This window comes from Stigmatopora nigra, chromosome 1 (assembly GCF_051989575.1).
Source record: "Stigmatopora nigra isolate UIUO_SnigA chromosome 1, RoL_Snig_1.1, whole genome shotgun sequence".
NCBI lineage: Eukaryota > Metazoa > Chordata > Actinopteri > Syngnathiformes > Syngnathidae > Stigmatopora > Stigmatopora nigra.
In genome coordinates, this window is record NC_135508.1 from 16250079 (window position 1) to 16264188 (window position 14110).

Below are 14110 nucleotides of genomic sequence, written 5' to 3' on the forward strand. Positions count from 1 at the left end.
AAAACTCTTGCAGCAGTTTCTATTGCCACAACCAGCGCTATCCATGGTGCTGAGTTGCAGCCTGAGACTGTTGGAGATCCTACTACACTGATTGAATCAATCTTTTTTAAACATATTAAACTCCGATTGATGTTATTGTTTTTTTTCAAGAGTCATGAGAGTTAATTTTGAAAATGGTACCAAGTTGAGTCAGCGAACAAAACACATTGATGTGCAGAAACCGATGTTGAGTCCCCACTTGCCCCGAAACACGCAAGCGTAATCCAAAGATGAGGGTATTTGTTTGAAAGGGTGAAGCCATAAAGCACACGCCCCTGCACAGATGAGCGCTATTTTTAACCATTCCTGCCTGAGGTGTTTGGTTTCTTAGATGAGCAGGCGGGGAAAGGAAACTCTTCTCTTGCTTCTCTGGCACGTACGGCTCCTCCTACTCGGTGGGCACACGAAACTCTCCGACCAGTCTCACTGAGAAGGCCCGGGGATTAAAAAAAGAGCGGTGGCATTGTGTCGTCGTGTGGTGTTAGGGAGTGTCTAGAGTGGGAGCCTTATTTGGATAAGAGAACGGTTGGGCCATACGTTGCATCGGATTGGCGCAACCAGACACGGGATCTAATGACTCCCTGATCCAAGCAGTTAACAGACTGTTATATAACATTTTACGATCACTATCCGATTTGAATTAAGGCTTATCTACGCTACAATCATCATGACATTCACATAAGTTAAATAGTGCATATGAATACTTTCAATGAGGCCACCCTGTGGTACTTTGTGCCACAACACAAGAACCACGCGAGTTGCTGTGAGAAAGGACTGAATTTATTACTCAGAAAGTGCAAAGGATCCATTTGTGACAGGAGAAATGCCAAATAGATAACATCCACACTGTCATAGGACTACAAATCTAAGCCGTAAAAATAATAATGGGTAATCGTTACAATTTATGAGGGAATTCCGATGTAGTTGAGTGCGGAAACGGAAGCTGTAAAAATGAGAAACGGCATATCCCGTCTTGTTGAGTGACAGCAGGAAATCTACCTGTGGGCTCGAGAGGAGGGAGACACGCTTGGAGAAATTACAGCTCGAAAGCTGGGAAACGTGCTTGTGTTGGCTGCAGGAGGTCAGCCAAAAAGTAGATGGTGCCTGCCATGCCTATCGGGGAAGTAACATAATTGCTTAAAGCACTTTTCTCCAAGTGCCTCCTGTATTCTTAGAACATTATTTTAAAACGCATACCTTCAAAGAGTGAGAAGGGGGTGTCTGGTGTTCTGCAGCCGTGTGAGCCGTAATTCATACACCAGTCTGCAAACTGAACAAAGACAGTAGCCAGAAAAGTATGCCGAGTGCTGTATATTGAGGAAGAAGCTGAGTCAGTGTCTTTTAGGACATTATCTATGTGTACAAACCATGCACGCTCTGTGAAGGTGCTTGAGATCCTGCGTTTGCCGGTACAAGGCCAGGAAAGAATAGGCGTTTCCTGCCGCGCCATGACACAGCCCGTACCCTTTTTTCAGCAGACCCCAGTGCCACACAACCTCTCCACACTGAAGAGCATCCTCCAGGTATTGAGAATCGCCAAATATCTAGAACATTGAGAATTCCATTATTAAAATAGATCTTGAGGCAGAATAAATAGAAGATACACATGCATATATACATTTTTAATGAATTCAAATCATTCTTGGTTTAAAATATTCACTCTGGTATTGAAAACCCACACACAGGATAGCAGGAGCCTATACTCAAACCTGTGAGATCAATGTGCTACAATTCCATATTCCAATTCCATCCATGAAAATATATCTCATATTTTAAATAAAACAAATCCTTGCATGTTTAATATTTTATTCAGATGTGTCCAACTTGAACCTGATCAGATTTTTCAGGATTATTTGTGCTATTTTAATCAAATGATAAATATATTTTATTTATTGACCTCCACATTTGTATTCCAAGATAAAAGTCATGCCAACCTCAGCTCAACAATGAAACTTTTCAACAGTCACACACAATTTCATGATATACTGTAATTATGTATAATTATTGTTGGGTGATGTCACTCAGTGAGAGAGTCATCATTCGGCAACCAGAAGGTTGTGGGTTTTCGCCCTGGTGACCTTGTCAAAGTATCTTTAAGCAAGATAGGGAACCCCAATTTGCTGCAAAGTGATCAACATAGCCCAAAAGCTCATCAATTTCCCCCTACCTACTTTGTCCAGCATCTACGAATCCCTTTATTATTGCTATGTATTGATTAACTATGTGTTTGTTTGTTTGTTGTTGCGTCCATGGACTCAGTGAGTGGTGCGCTCTCGCTCTGCTGACCTAACTTGGAATACTACTTATTTATTTTTTTATTTTTTGATAATCTATTTGTCTGTTTGTTGTTGGTATTTGTGCAATACTTAAATCTCATTATACCTGTATAATGACAATAAAAGCATTCACTTCAATTCAATGTTCTGTCATCAGTAAGTAAAAGAGGATAAAGTGTCCAAGCAAGTAAGAAAAGCAAGGTCATTTACCAAATGCAATACATTTACCTTGTGTGCCTGCAGCAGCGTGTAGATGACACCCGGGGATCCATGACACCAATGCACCAGCAGGTCACGGCCATCTCCAACGCAAGGTGGGTAGTTCCCCGATGGAAACTTAAGGTGGCGTACGTAGTCTATGCTGGGTTTGACCAACTTGCGAACCTTGTCCTCTGACGCAACAAACCCGGGCTGTGCGTGTCGGGGAAGCTAAAGTCAAACACAGGTTTCTTGCTATAATTCCCCAAAAGGGTGATTCCTTTACCTGCATGAGGAAGTAGTAAATTCCGGCCAATCCATGGGCTGCGCCAACATATTGCTCATTGTACCACTCATATAACAGGGGGCTTTGATTCTGGATGTGGAGCTTCCTGCTGAGGTGTTCGCCTGATGCTAAAATGGCCTCACTAATCTGAAAAAGAAGTCTACCAAATGTTGGCTACTAATTAAGGATCATTACAAAGAGCCAATTGGGGTAAAATGCAAATAATTTGTCACCTGATGGATGTGCTGTAATGGTATTCTGTCCTCGCCGAGATGCTGGTTTACAAAGATGAGAGAATAGAGGTAACCCACCCGACCGTACAGCAGCTCATCCGGCATCCCACCTGAACCTTTCACAACAGTCTCATGATATTTCAGCAGCCTGCAAGAGTTTCAGAATGAGAATGGAATTGCAGTGGAAGAAAAGAGCAGACAATGTTCTTGTGTGCGACACAAGAAACAAAGTGAAAAAATATATTCATGCCAATAATAATGCTTGCTATTCTATGCATGGCTATGGTTGAGCAGTTGCAAAAACCATCTGCTATTGGGGCAATACCAGTTTGCAGCCACCAGCATGTCTCCAAAACCCTAAATTGCACCAGAGTCAGTTCTCTATATTGGCTTGTGAATACATAATGAAAACAAAAGTGATTATTTTTCATTTGGGTCACAATAAACCAGAGACTAAGAGGTTTACTTTCATATTGTTTTCATTTGTTCAATCAGCAAAACTGACCTTCTGATGCACTCGTCGGCCTCGCCGGGCATTTGGAGCTGGTGGTACACCACAGCCGCCACAGCCAGCGGTCCAGTGTCACCACACAGGAATGTGACATCTCTTCGGCGTGTCAGGCACTTCAGACTACGCCCCACGTATTCCAGAGACTTCTGAAGAAATTCTGATTGCCTGAACACGCGGTAGATGTGCAGGTAGAGTAATGCAATGCCTAGATAAAGAAAAAAAATGACATTGGATTTCCAAGCGCAAGATTTTGAAGCAGAAACTTCACATCTTTTCTCTTCAAAAACCCACACACACATTCAGACTAAATGATTTACACAATCATAATTTTGTATACGATCCAAAACATAGCCAACTGTCTTCTTCTTCTTTTGACCCCCAGGCTTGTGTGGGTTATCGCCAGGTACTCCAATATCCTCCCATATTGCCTTAACATGCATGTTAGGCTAGTTGAACACTCTAAATTGCCCCCAGGGATAAGTGTTAGCATGAATGGGTGTCCATCTCCTTGTGCCCTGTGATTGGCTGGCCACCAATTCAGGGTGACCCTGCCTGGTGCCTATAGTTAGGTGGGATATGCTCCAGCACTTCACACAACCCTTGTGAGGATACATGGTTCAGAAAATAAATGAATTAATTTTATTAATCACGTTTTCTTAGCTTTTTTCTTCTTTTTTATGATTTAATGAGACTTTTATTTATCTGTATTAATGTTTTTGTATTGTCATGTGAATAACCTTGTGCTGAATTGTCCTTGAAAAGTTGATCTTGGAGCAAAAAAGTTTGAACACCTTTGCAGTAAGTCTTGTGTAATACCTTTCCAAAAATGTGGTATTTTACAAGTGCACTCAGTGGATTGCAGTTAGGTGCTTCTCGTTTCAGCACGACCCCCATTGGTTAAAGCAGGGGTGGGCCAACTGGTCCTTGATTGCCACTGTCGGGGCAAGTTTTTGTTCCAACCGATCAAGCACAGACACTTTGACCAATGAGATTTTGGCAGATAACAAGAAGCACCTGCTTGCAATCTAGTGATTCCACTTGTAGTTCACCAAATTGGTGAAAAGGTGTCTAACAAAAATCACCTGCTTGCAATCTAGTGATTGCACTTGTAGGACACCAGATTGATGAAAATGTGTCTTCTCATAGGTTGGAATGAAAACCAGCACCCACTGTGGCCCTTTGTGGAATAATTTGCCCACCCTTGGGTTAAAGTGTCTGTGGAATAAAAATATATTGACAATATTGACCTCCTTTGGGTTATGGAAAAGACCACCCTGTACCCTGTTTTTAGGATAACTGAACGCTGGTTGTAATTTACATGTTAACTCTTTTATAGTTTTCTGCTTTGAAATATGACGTCACCTGAAACGCTTATGGAAGATGCTTTTACCTGCCAAACCAGTGTAAGTGGTACAATCATTTGGGTCGGCAGACGTGAGCCCTTTCTCCATAACAGCCAACAGCTCCTCGATCTTATTCCTCAGCCGCTGAGAAAACTCAGACGTCAACTGGAAACGTACATGATGTTTGATACAAATGATTATAAAATACAAAACCGCTCATCTTTACACATTGAGCAGATTACCTTGCCATGGGAGTCAAAAGACGACTGTGAAATCCCAGGGCTCCCATCATAATCCAGATAGGGATTTTTCAAGGCTCTCGTGTCCATTTCTCTTAGAATCTGCTTCAAAATGATGTATACAATTGCAAAGCTTAAAGACTGCTGTAAAAAGAGCAAATCAGCTAACTATGGCAGTGATAAACACCAACCCACGTAATAGCAAAAGAAGATACTAAAGCATTGCTTAATGCTAACGAAACGAAATATTTTGACATCCAAAACAACCTTATTTGAAGTAAGGAATCAATATTTTTCCACAAAAACCTTACACTTGTACAGCACACCCAGTCACCAATGCACGCTCGTCAATGTTTATGTTTATATATGTCCACTCTTCCTCCTTCTATAAAGTATAGATTTGAGCTCTACTGCTTCCAAGTGGTAGACATGAAGCACTACATGCAATTTAACCCTGATGAAAAAAATAGCCCTGATGAATTTGAGTGGTGGGCAGCCCGGTGGAGCGAGTGGTTGGTTAGCACGTCGGCCTCACAGCTCTGGGGTCCTCGGTCAAATCCAGGTCACGTCCACCTGTGTGCAGTTTGCATGTTCTCCCCGGGCCTGCGTGATTTTCCTCTGGGTACTCCGGTTTCCACCCACATTCCAAAAACATGCATGGTAGGCTGATTGGACACTCTAAATGGGTGTGAGTGTGCATGGTTGTCTGCCCCCTTTGTGCCTTGCGATTGGCTGACCACTTATTCGGTGTCTCCCGCCTCTGGCCAAGAGTCAGCTGGGATAGGCTCCAGCAGCCCCGCGACCCTAATGAGGATAAAGCGGTTCAGAAAATTCGATGGGGGGAGAATTTGAGTGTGTTTTAAGAGAGAATACAAATAAGAGAAATTTAAAACGAGGCAAAGAGGCGCAGTATATACAAAATATGTTAATATGTCGAGAGCCGCATGTTTGCCACCCCTGACTTAGAACATAGCAATTGTTTGGAAACAATAGAAATACAGGTAAAAAAATAATAATAAAAGAGATGAGGTGTTCTGATGAGTCGGGCTTCTTTGTTGAAGTAAGCTCCGAATCGAGACTGAGCATGTAAAGATGTTGTCATAATGGATTTCTGCATTATAATTAATTATTATTTGTTATCATTATTGTTCAACTGATAATAAAAAAATGAACAAATCAAATTAGAACTGAACTAGCATTTTGACTCTGACGTCGTGGTTTGTGTTGCTGCCAGTGAGTAATATTTTGAAAGTGTATTTTGGAGTGCATTTTCTCCACGAACCAACAAAAGCAATTACCAATGGTTCAAAACATCCATAAAAAGAATATTAATCACAATGCAAGATAATGACTGTGCTTGATTTAGGCTGCTGTCAGCAACAGGGTACTCACTTCTAAAATGTTGTCTAACCTCTCAGAACAGGGGAGAAACAGATCTATATGCTATTCCAGTACATGATAAATAAATAAAACCACAAGCCAACCTCCATGCCATACTAAATATTTATCATATATTCATACACCGGAAGCATGATGAAGAAAATTCATTACAAGGCAGTATTTCTGAGGTTCAGTCATAGGATAAACCAATTAATTTTTCAGGCGTGTGCAGAAAAAGCTCCTGATGACTTGTGCAACCTTGTCTTTCAAAAATGCAAACAAAGCTGACAATTTGACCAGCACCATAAATGCAAACGTCATCATGGTCAGTCTTTTGTTCTTCTGTTTACCTCTGTTTTGCTCCTGTTCCCCTCTGTCATTTCCATTTCAATCGAGTAAGCTGAAAGTGGGGAAAAGCAATATTCATGTGGCCCAAGGTTTGAAGACATTGGCCGTATACCCTGGGATAGTTTTACCTTGCCTTGAGAAACGGCGAATGGAAATGAGGCTGAGACTGTGACAATATTCAGAAAGGCTTGATTAGCGCTTTTGTCTTAAAGGTCCATTACTACGGTTGAGTAACCTACTTGGCCAGAGGGAAAGCCATAATGAGGGTAAAATGTCAATCAGAGACAATATTGATATTCACTAATTATATATGTTCAACGTAGAAGCTCGCTAACACTAGATTATCTATCTATTAGATTCAAAATCATTGATAATAACCTAACCAGAAGATTGATTTTAAAGGAAATGTGTCAATCTCATTCAGCATGAATCTGTGAAACACACCAAAACCAATCTATCATCTTTTAAAATTCTGTAGAAATTTGACCTGTATTATAATTGTTTGGGGGACGAAAAAAATGTTAAAAATAATCGGGGTTTTGTAGTGGTCATTGGCCCACTTTCCCACAACATAAAAAATACACAATATTTAGCTTGTAAAACTGAATTATTTGTAATTGCTGTCATGCTACGATATTGTTTCTTGCACACCTTTGGACCATGAAGTGGAATTTAGGAGCCAATAGTTCTGATTAAGCTGCTTGTTGGTGTAGAGCAGGGGTAGGGAGCCTATGCCTCGGGAGCCACATATGGCTCTTTTGATGTGTGCATATGGCTCTCCACTAACCTGTCAGGTAAACTATGGAAACTGCTGGTGAGAAAGTGCAGGAATAAGAGTGCTACATTGGTATTATGGCATTGACACTACCCCTAGCGCTTTATAATCATTTTTTTTATTACACTCTTTTGCATGGATTTTCTCATTGATACTAATTGATTGCAACAACGTAAAAATGTTGTCAAAAAGCTTTTTGTACTTTAAAAGTGGTGAAGTGACTAAAAAAAGGCACATATTTTCATATAGGTTGACTTGCAAATTTGGAGAATGGCTCTCAAGGATTAACATTGCAAAAATATGAATTGTTTATGGCTCTTTCCTGACTTCGGTGCGGATAAATGAATATTTCCGAATAAATCTCAACCCCAGAAAACCAACTGTCTGTGACACTGACCAATCATTTTGCTTGGGAATTTAACCTCTCCTTGATTACTGCAGATTTATCAACTCAGCAACAGTGGGAATTATTTTCAAACCTTTCATCTGCTCTACCAGTTTAAGAAAAGACAGATTTAAAGGCTCATTTGCTGAGGTGTGGCACAACAGACCATCTACCCCCACCCACAGAACCCTTAGTATACGATATCCATCTCGGTCTCGGGGAAAAGGCCTGACAGCTGAGATAAAGAACATTCTGGTCGCTGACATGCTGCCATGGCCCCATCTGCGGCTGGGCTAAAAATAAACAGTGTCCCCCATACTGGTCAACTTTAGTCTTCTGGTAGGAGAGGTAGTGTGACAAAGGGAAATATACAAAGCTAATAATGTTATGTTAATTGTACAAATGATTGAAATAATATGTGACAATACAATGGTCCAGTGATGACCCATCTGCTTCAATCTGAACAGGAATGTTTGTTTAAAGATCACAACAAGTCTACCACTAGAGGGCAACATTGGTCTTACTTTTGGGGAGGAAAATGTATTAAGCAGCATCATTTCGAGTCAGCCTAAATCCATCCTACCTCTTACCACCCCAAACGAAACTTATTTTTATTTAGATGCTAAAGCGTTGCACACACATACTCACACAAACACACCCACAAAAACAAACACCCACACCCACCCACTCACACACAGACATACACACACACACTCTCACACACTCTCACACTCTCACACACACACACACACACACACACACACACACACACACACACACACACACACACACACACACACACACACACACACACACACACACACACACACACACACACACACACACACACACACACACACACACACACACACACACACACGCACACACACACACACACACACACACACTCTCTCTCTCTCTCTCTCTCTCTCTCTCTCTCTCTCTCACACACACACACACACACGCTCACCCACACACACATATATACACACACACCCACTCACACATATACACACACCCACACACACACATACACCCCCCCCCCCCCCCCCCACACACACACACACAATTTCCCCTTTACCGCAGTTTGTCCAAATACTCCCAACAGTCGACTTGCAGTTTCCTCCCTAGAATCCATGATTCTGAGCAACAGGGACTGTTTAGCTTTTCTCGAGCAGCAAAATCTCAAGCGCTCCCACAGATTCCCTGAGTGGACTTGATAAACAGGTAGCTCATTAAAAGAAGGGAAATTTTTGATGAGACCTCACGCAGAATTGCGGGAAGGTCTCCGAAAACAACGTGGGGCAGTGTTTATGGGAAATCAGGATTCTGTTCGGGTATACATAAACAGAGAGAATTCATCCCTCTATTCTATTTTAATGGTGTATCCTCATTAAGTTAGCAGATAAAATGTCTTCAACACAGACCAGTTAACTGTTTGGCACTTATCTGTGCAATTCACGTCTATGTAGAATTTAGATTTAGTGTGTTCCAAACTATGGTATGGTAGCAAATTACAAGCTGACATATTTTTGCCACATACAGTATGTTCGACATCAACAAATTAGATAGCTTGTGTTGTTTCCCTGCAGTGTACTACAGTGGTATCTCTACAGATGAAATTAGTTGATTTCATAAATTGGATTTTTTTTGTAAGTAGAAGGGTATTTTACATTTATTTAGCATGTATTTTGTTTCACAATCTTCAATACCCCAAACCCTTCACAAAACTATTATGTTATGTCCCATATACATTTTTACTTACCCAGCAGGCAGCTTAACTACACGAAGTAAGATTAATATATCAAGATATGGTGTATAGAAAGGGTAGGGAACCTATGGCTCGGGAGCCATATGTGGTTCTTTTGATGGGTGTTTATGGCTCTCTGCTATTTTAAATCATACGTTTTCTTCATTAGACTCTTCTGTATGCATTCTCTCATTGATAATTATTGATTAGCGACAGTGAAATAATGTTCTCAAAAGAATTCAGACTTTTCTTTACTTTCAAAGTGGTGAAATGAATAATAAATGCTCACATTTTCATGTATTTTTACTTTTAAATTCTGAGTATGGCTCTCAAGGAATAATGATTGAAAATATGAATTGTTTATGGCTCTCTTCGTCAAAAAGGTTCCCGACCCCTAGTGTATACCATTGTTACACCTCAATCACTCATGACTCAGGAATGGAAAAATATGGAATATGACATTGCAATGATGTTAACACCTTGTGTGACATTACACCTCGAAGTGGAAGCATCTGGTATTACAGTGAGAAAGCCGGATGAGTGAACATTTCCATTCAGATTGGGACTAACCACTGCTAGTGTGTTGCCGGTCATTACAGACACTAAGTTTGGCTAGAAAAAAAGGAAGGTATCATCTTGACCGGAGTTTTAAAGAAAGTGTTATTCAAAACACAACAAGTCTTTTTAACATGGAAATTTTCCCACATTGACTATAAGAAAAACGAACCACTATTTTGGTATGTTTAAGCCAGGGGTCCCCAAGTCCGGTCCTCGAGAGCCCCTATCCCGTCTGTTTTCCATATCTCCCTCCTCAAGCACACCTGAATCAAATCACTCATCACCAAGCTGTCCAGAGGCTTGATAATGATCCCGATGATTTGAATCAGGTGTGTTAGTGAAGGGACACATGGAAAACAGACTGAATAGGGGCTCTTGAGGATGGGACTTGGTTTAAGTAATGTATCAGGTTTACTCTTTTTTTTATAGACTAACAAAGGGCTTTTCACCTGACAACGCCAAAAGAAGTGAAAACACAAAAACGACTCCAGAGATTCCTATTATTTGCATGGTGATAACGTTTTAAGGGCTTGAACATGCAAAAATGTATAGACTTTTTCCAGAGTGTCAATCTTGACTACGCTCCACTTGACATTTAAATAGTTGACAAGTGATTTTTGAGTGACATCTGACTGTGGAACAATAGTGGTAAAAATGCTTCAATATTCTATAGCGAAGATGACGTCAGTGCTCGTGCTCAGTGTATAAAAATAACCTGTTTTCATCTAATAACCTTCAACCAGGCCTAATTGCAGTCAACACATAACAAAAGTTAAATTAACTATTAACTGCGCTCATTACCGAGAGTCATTTAAAGCAGAGAAGAACAAATTACCATATCCATGGAATTTTTGTTACATTGAAGTGAGGAGAACTGGCAGGGCCAAAAGGGGAAATATATTTTTCCAAAGTATTCTATCCCACATTTTGAAAATGTGTGAAGAGTATAAAATATCTGGCATGAATACCTTTTGAAATCAGAAATAAAACATTCATCCCATTGTTGAAAAGTCACTTGCATGAACACTGAAACACGGTATTGGTACGCTGAGTCACACGCTAACAAACTTCCCATCTGGAGAGTCTGATGACATGATTGGAAGGCGGCACACGATTCTAATTCGGGCCACGCTGCCTTGAGCCCTCCCCCTGTGGAGTCAGAGATGTTGCCTCACCACAGGGGCGCCCGTCCCAACAGTTAGGCGAGACATCACAGAAGAAGAACCACATCACAGTAAAAAAGAGGAAAAAAATGACTGCTTGAACTTTTACTTTTGTCGTTGTTGGAAAGCAGTGATTATTCCTGAATCAAGATTCAGGGCTGTGTGCTAAAAGACGGGAGGAGGTAAACAGGTCGAATAACATTTTTATTTGGTGGATAGGTAGAGGTGTTTTTTTTATTGCCTGAGTTACTTGCCGGTGTTGCAAACATGCACTCACTCATTGGTGGCCTCTCACTTATACACAAACACATAGATAGATTAAATAGATAGAACATAAGTGCATTGTTGCTTCCATTAGAGGACCAGAGGATTCAGAATCGAGGCAAATTGAAAAAGGCCCCTACAGTGGTCATTTTAGTTTGGGTTTAATGGGAAATCTTTCACCAAACTAGAATCAAAATCTTAAAACAGACATTTATATTGTTGAATGAAAATGCCTCAGTCTACCCTTTGAAAACCAAAGTTTTCTGGTATGTTCCTTTATAACCAGTTATGATGCATTTGTATCCACTGTTCACCAGATTGTCCAAGTAGGTTTTTCCCAGATTTTTGCTGTTCTTGTTCTTTTTTATATATATTTTTAGAGCGCATTGGAGTTGTTAAATGTAAAATATTTGAGATATTTGCAAAACAACCAGATAATGCTTTTGAATTTGAAAATTAATTTGATGAATTCAAATTAATAAAGTTTGAAAAGGATTAGCAAATCATGTATTCAATTCCATTCATGGTAGTCCAGTGCAACGGTCAAAGATTGTAATCATGACTATAGTCTTAAAATTCTTGTGATTAAGGGTATCCTTACACTTCACTAGAATCGGATGTTTCCGGGATACATCAGTGGGTGATTGTCTGGAGCGTTAATTGTCTACTTTTAGAGGTCAATGAGCCACTCGGATTACTCACGACCTCCTTGTAAAGACATCAGGAGGAGCAGATGAAGACCTGGCGTACTTGTTTTTACATTTCATCAGAGTAAAGTTAACAACTGTCTGGTAATATGAAATATTTTTTTTCTCATAGCGTGGTGACCACCCAACATATCCATTTCGAAACAGTCATTTGATGGCATATTTGATTTGTTTCTGAGTGTATACACACCAGGGAAGTCCATAGTTTGTTTGCCTTTTTTTTCAATAATGCCTACACCTGTGGAAACTTGTAACTGGCCAAAAGGGCTGAGATTTCAGAATGTGTTTGCACTACGCTGCCGACGGTAACCGAAATCACACTTGCTCATTCTGCTCCTCTGTCATTATTATTCACGAGAATTTTTGGGCCTGACTCTATGGGATTAGAATCTTATAGTGTGTGTGTGTGGCACCACAGGTTCTGTATAGTGGAAGCCTGTTTAGATTATCTAGTACGAGAATCTGGGACGATTCTCGTGTAGTCTTTCATGATTTCAGATTTTAACACTCAGAAAATCTTGTAGTTCAAGGCCACCCGAACTGCGTTTCGCTCCACTCTCCGACAATAATAAATTAAACAAGGAAGAATATCAAAGCAGCAAATTGTGGCATAGTAAGAGAGGCCAATCTGTCCAATCATGGCAAGGTTAGAAAGGAGTATATACATTGTTTATCATATCTGTAAGACTTTGTAAAGAATGCTACAAAATCATTACAGGCATGTTCAGATGCAGGTACTAATGCCTACCGATTTTTCCAGTCTATCTACAACATATGTGCGTGACCATTAATGCTGTTTCTATGATCGCTGGAAAAATATGACAGCCTTGCATTCTCGTGAAAACTTGCTGTTTGCATTTGTGCCACCTTGTTTTTAAAACTTGCTTTTGTTTTTAAACCACTTTTTCTTGAGAGAATTAAGTGGGGCAATTGTGTCTACAAGTTGGAACTGTCAACAAGTTGGTCAACTGGAACTGTTCTAAGGGTTAATGGTAATGAATCAGCCTGTGTCAATAATGTTGTCATTTCTATAATTCCACCCGTATCATCAAATCATCATCATCATGAAAAGGGCTGATCATTTTCAACAGAATGTGTTAATAATCAGAAAGAAAGACATAATTTACTGTAACCTCATAGAGGTTAAGACATTTGAATAATATTTGCTTCATTATGCGTCTTTTTCATGTGTTGGAAGTTTGACATGATGAGATAACCAGCCAGCAGAATCTATCCAAAATATTTAAAAGTACGCGAGCATGTCTTTCTACAAGCATATCAAGCTGTTAATGTCACCTAGTCAACCAAATCAAGGAAAAATGCAAAATTGTAGTACAAACCCGGTATTCAGTTGCAGTTTGATTAATATATGCACACAGCAAAACAATAATATATATATATATATATATATATATATATATATATATATATATATATATATATATATATATATATATATATATATATATATATATATATATATATATATATATATATATATATATATATATATATATATATATATATATATATATATATATATATATATATATATATATATATATATATATATATATATATATATATATATATATATATATATATATATATCACTATGAGGAGCAAGACATTTGGTATCATTTCAAAGATTTTAC

The 14110-nt window shown here is 39.5% G+C and overlaps 1 protein-coding gene across 4 annotated transcripts; it reads right to left on the bottom strand.

Annotated features, from left to right (window-relative positions):
* Window positions 1–801: 801 nt before the first annotated feature.
* On the bottom strand, window positions 802–5548 carry lancl1 (LanC antibiotic synthetase component C-like 1 (bacterial)). Of its 4 annotated transcripts, none has more exons than XM_077712318.1 (10): window positions 5437–5548; window positions 5129–5227; window positions 4934–5051; window positions 3538–3748; window positions 3033–3180; window positions 2800–2946; window positions 2544–2726; window positions 1407–1583; window positions 1237–1309; window positions 802–1152 (listed from the first exon to the last, which is right to left on the bottom strand). In XM_077712318.1, exons 2-10 carry the CDS (start codon window positions 5213–5215, stop codon window positions 1076–1078), a joined length of 1221 nt encoding a protein of 406 aa, XP_077568444.1. In that variant the 5' UTR covers window positions 5216–5227; window positions 5437–5548; the 3' UTR covers window positions 802–1075. The 4 variants fall into 4 exon arrangements, with proteins under 4 accessions (XP_077568444.1, XP_077568453.1, XP_077568462.1 ...); XM_077712327.1 differs by having other exon boundaries at window positions 5393–5531; XM_077712336.1 differs by having other exon boundaries at window positions 5129–5230; window positions 5437–5504.
* Between the last annotated feature and the right edge of the window lie 8562 nt (window positions 5549–14110).

What these genes read in the sequence shown, in the direction of transcription:
- lancl1 (XM_077712318.1), bottom strand. Translation starts at nt 5,215, where the DNA reads ATGGACACGAGAGCCTTGAAAAATCCCTATCTGGATTATGATGGGAGC. An exon ending in CTTTTGACTCCCATGGCAAG is followed by an intron (nt 5,052 to 5,128) that starts GTAATCTGCTCA and finishes GTACGTTTCCAG; the next exon opens with TTGACGTCTGAGTTTTCTCA. An exon ending in GCCGACGAGTGCATCAGAAG is followed by an intron (nt 3,181 to 3,537) that starts GTCAGTTTTGCT and finishes AAACTCTTGCAG; the next exon opens with GCTGCTGAAATATCATGAGA.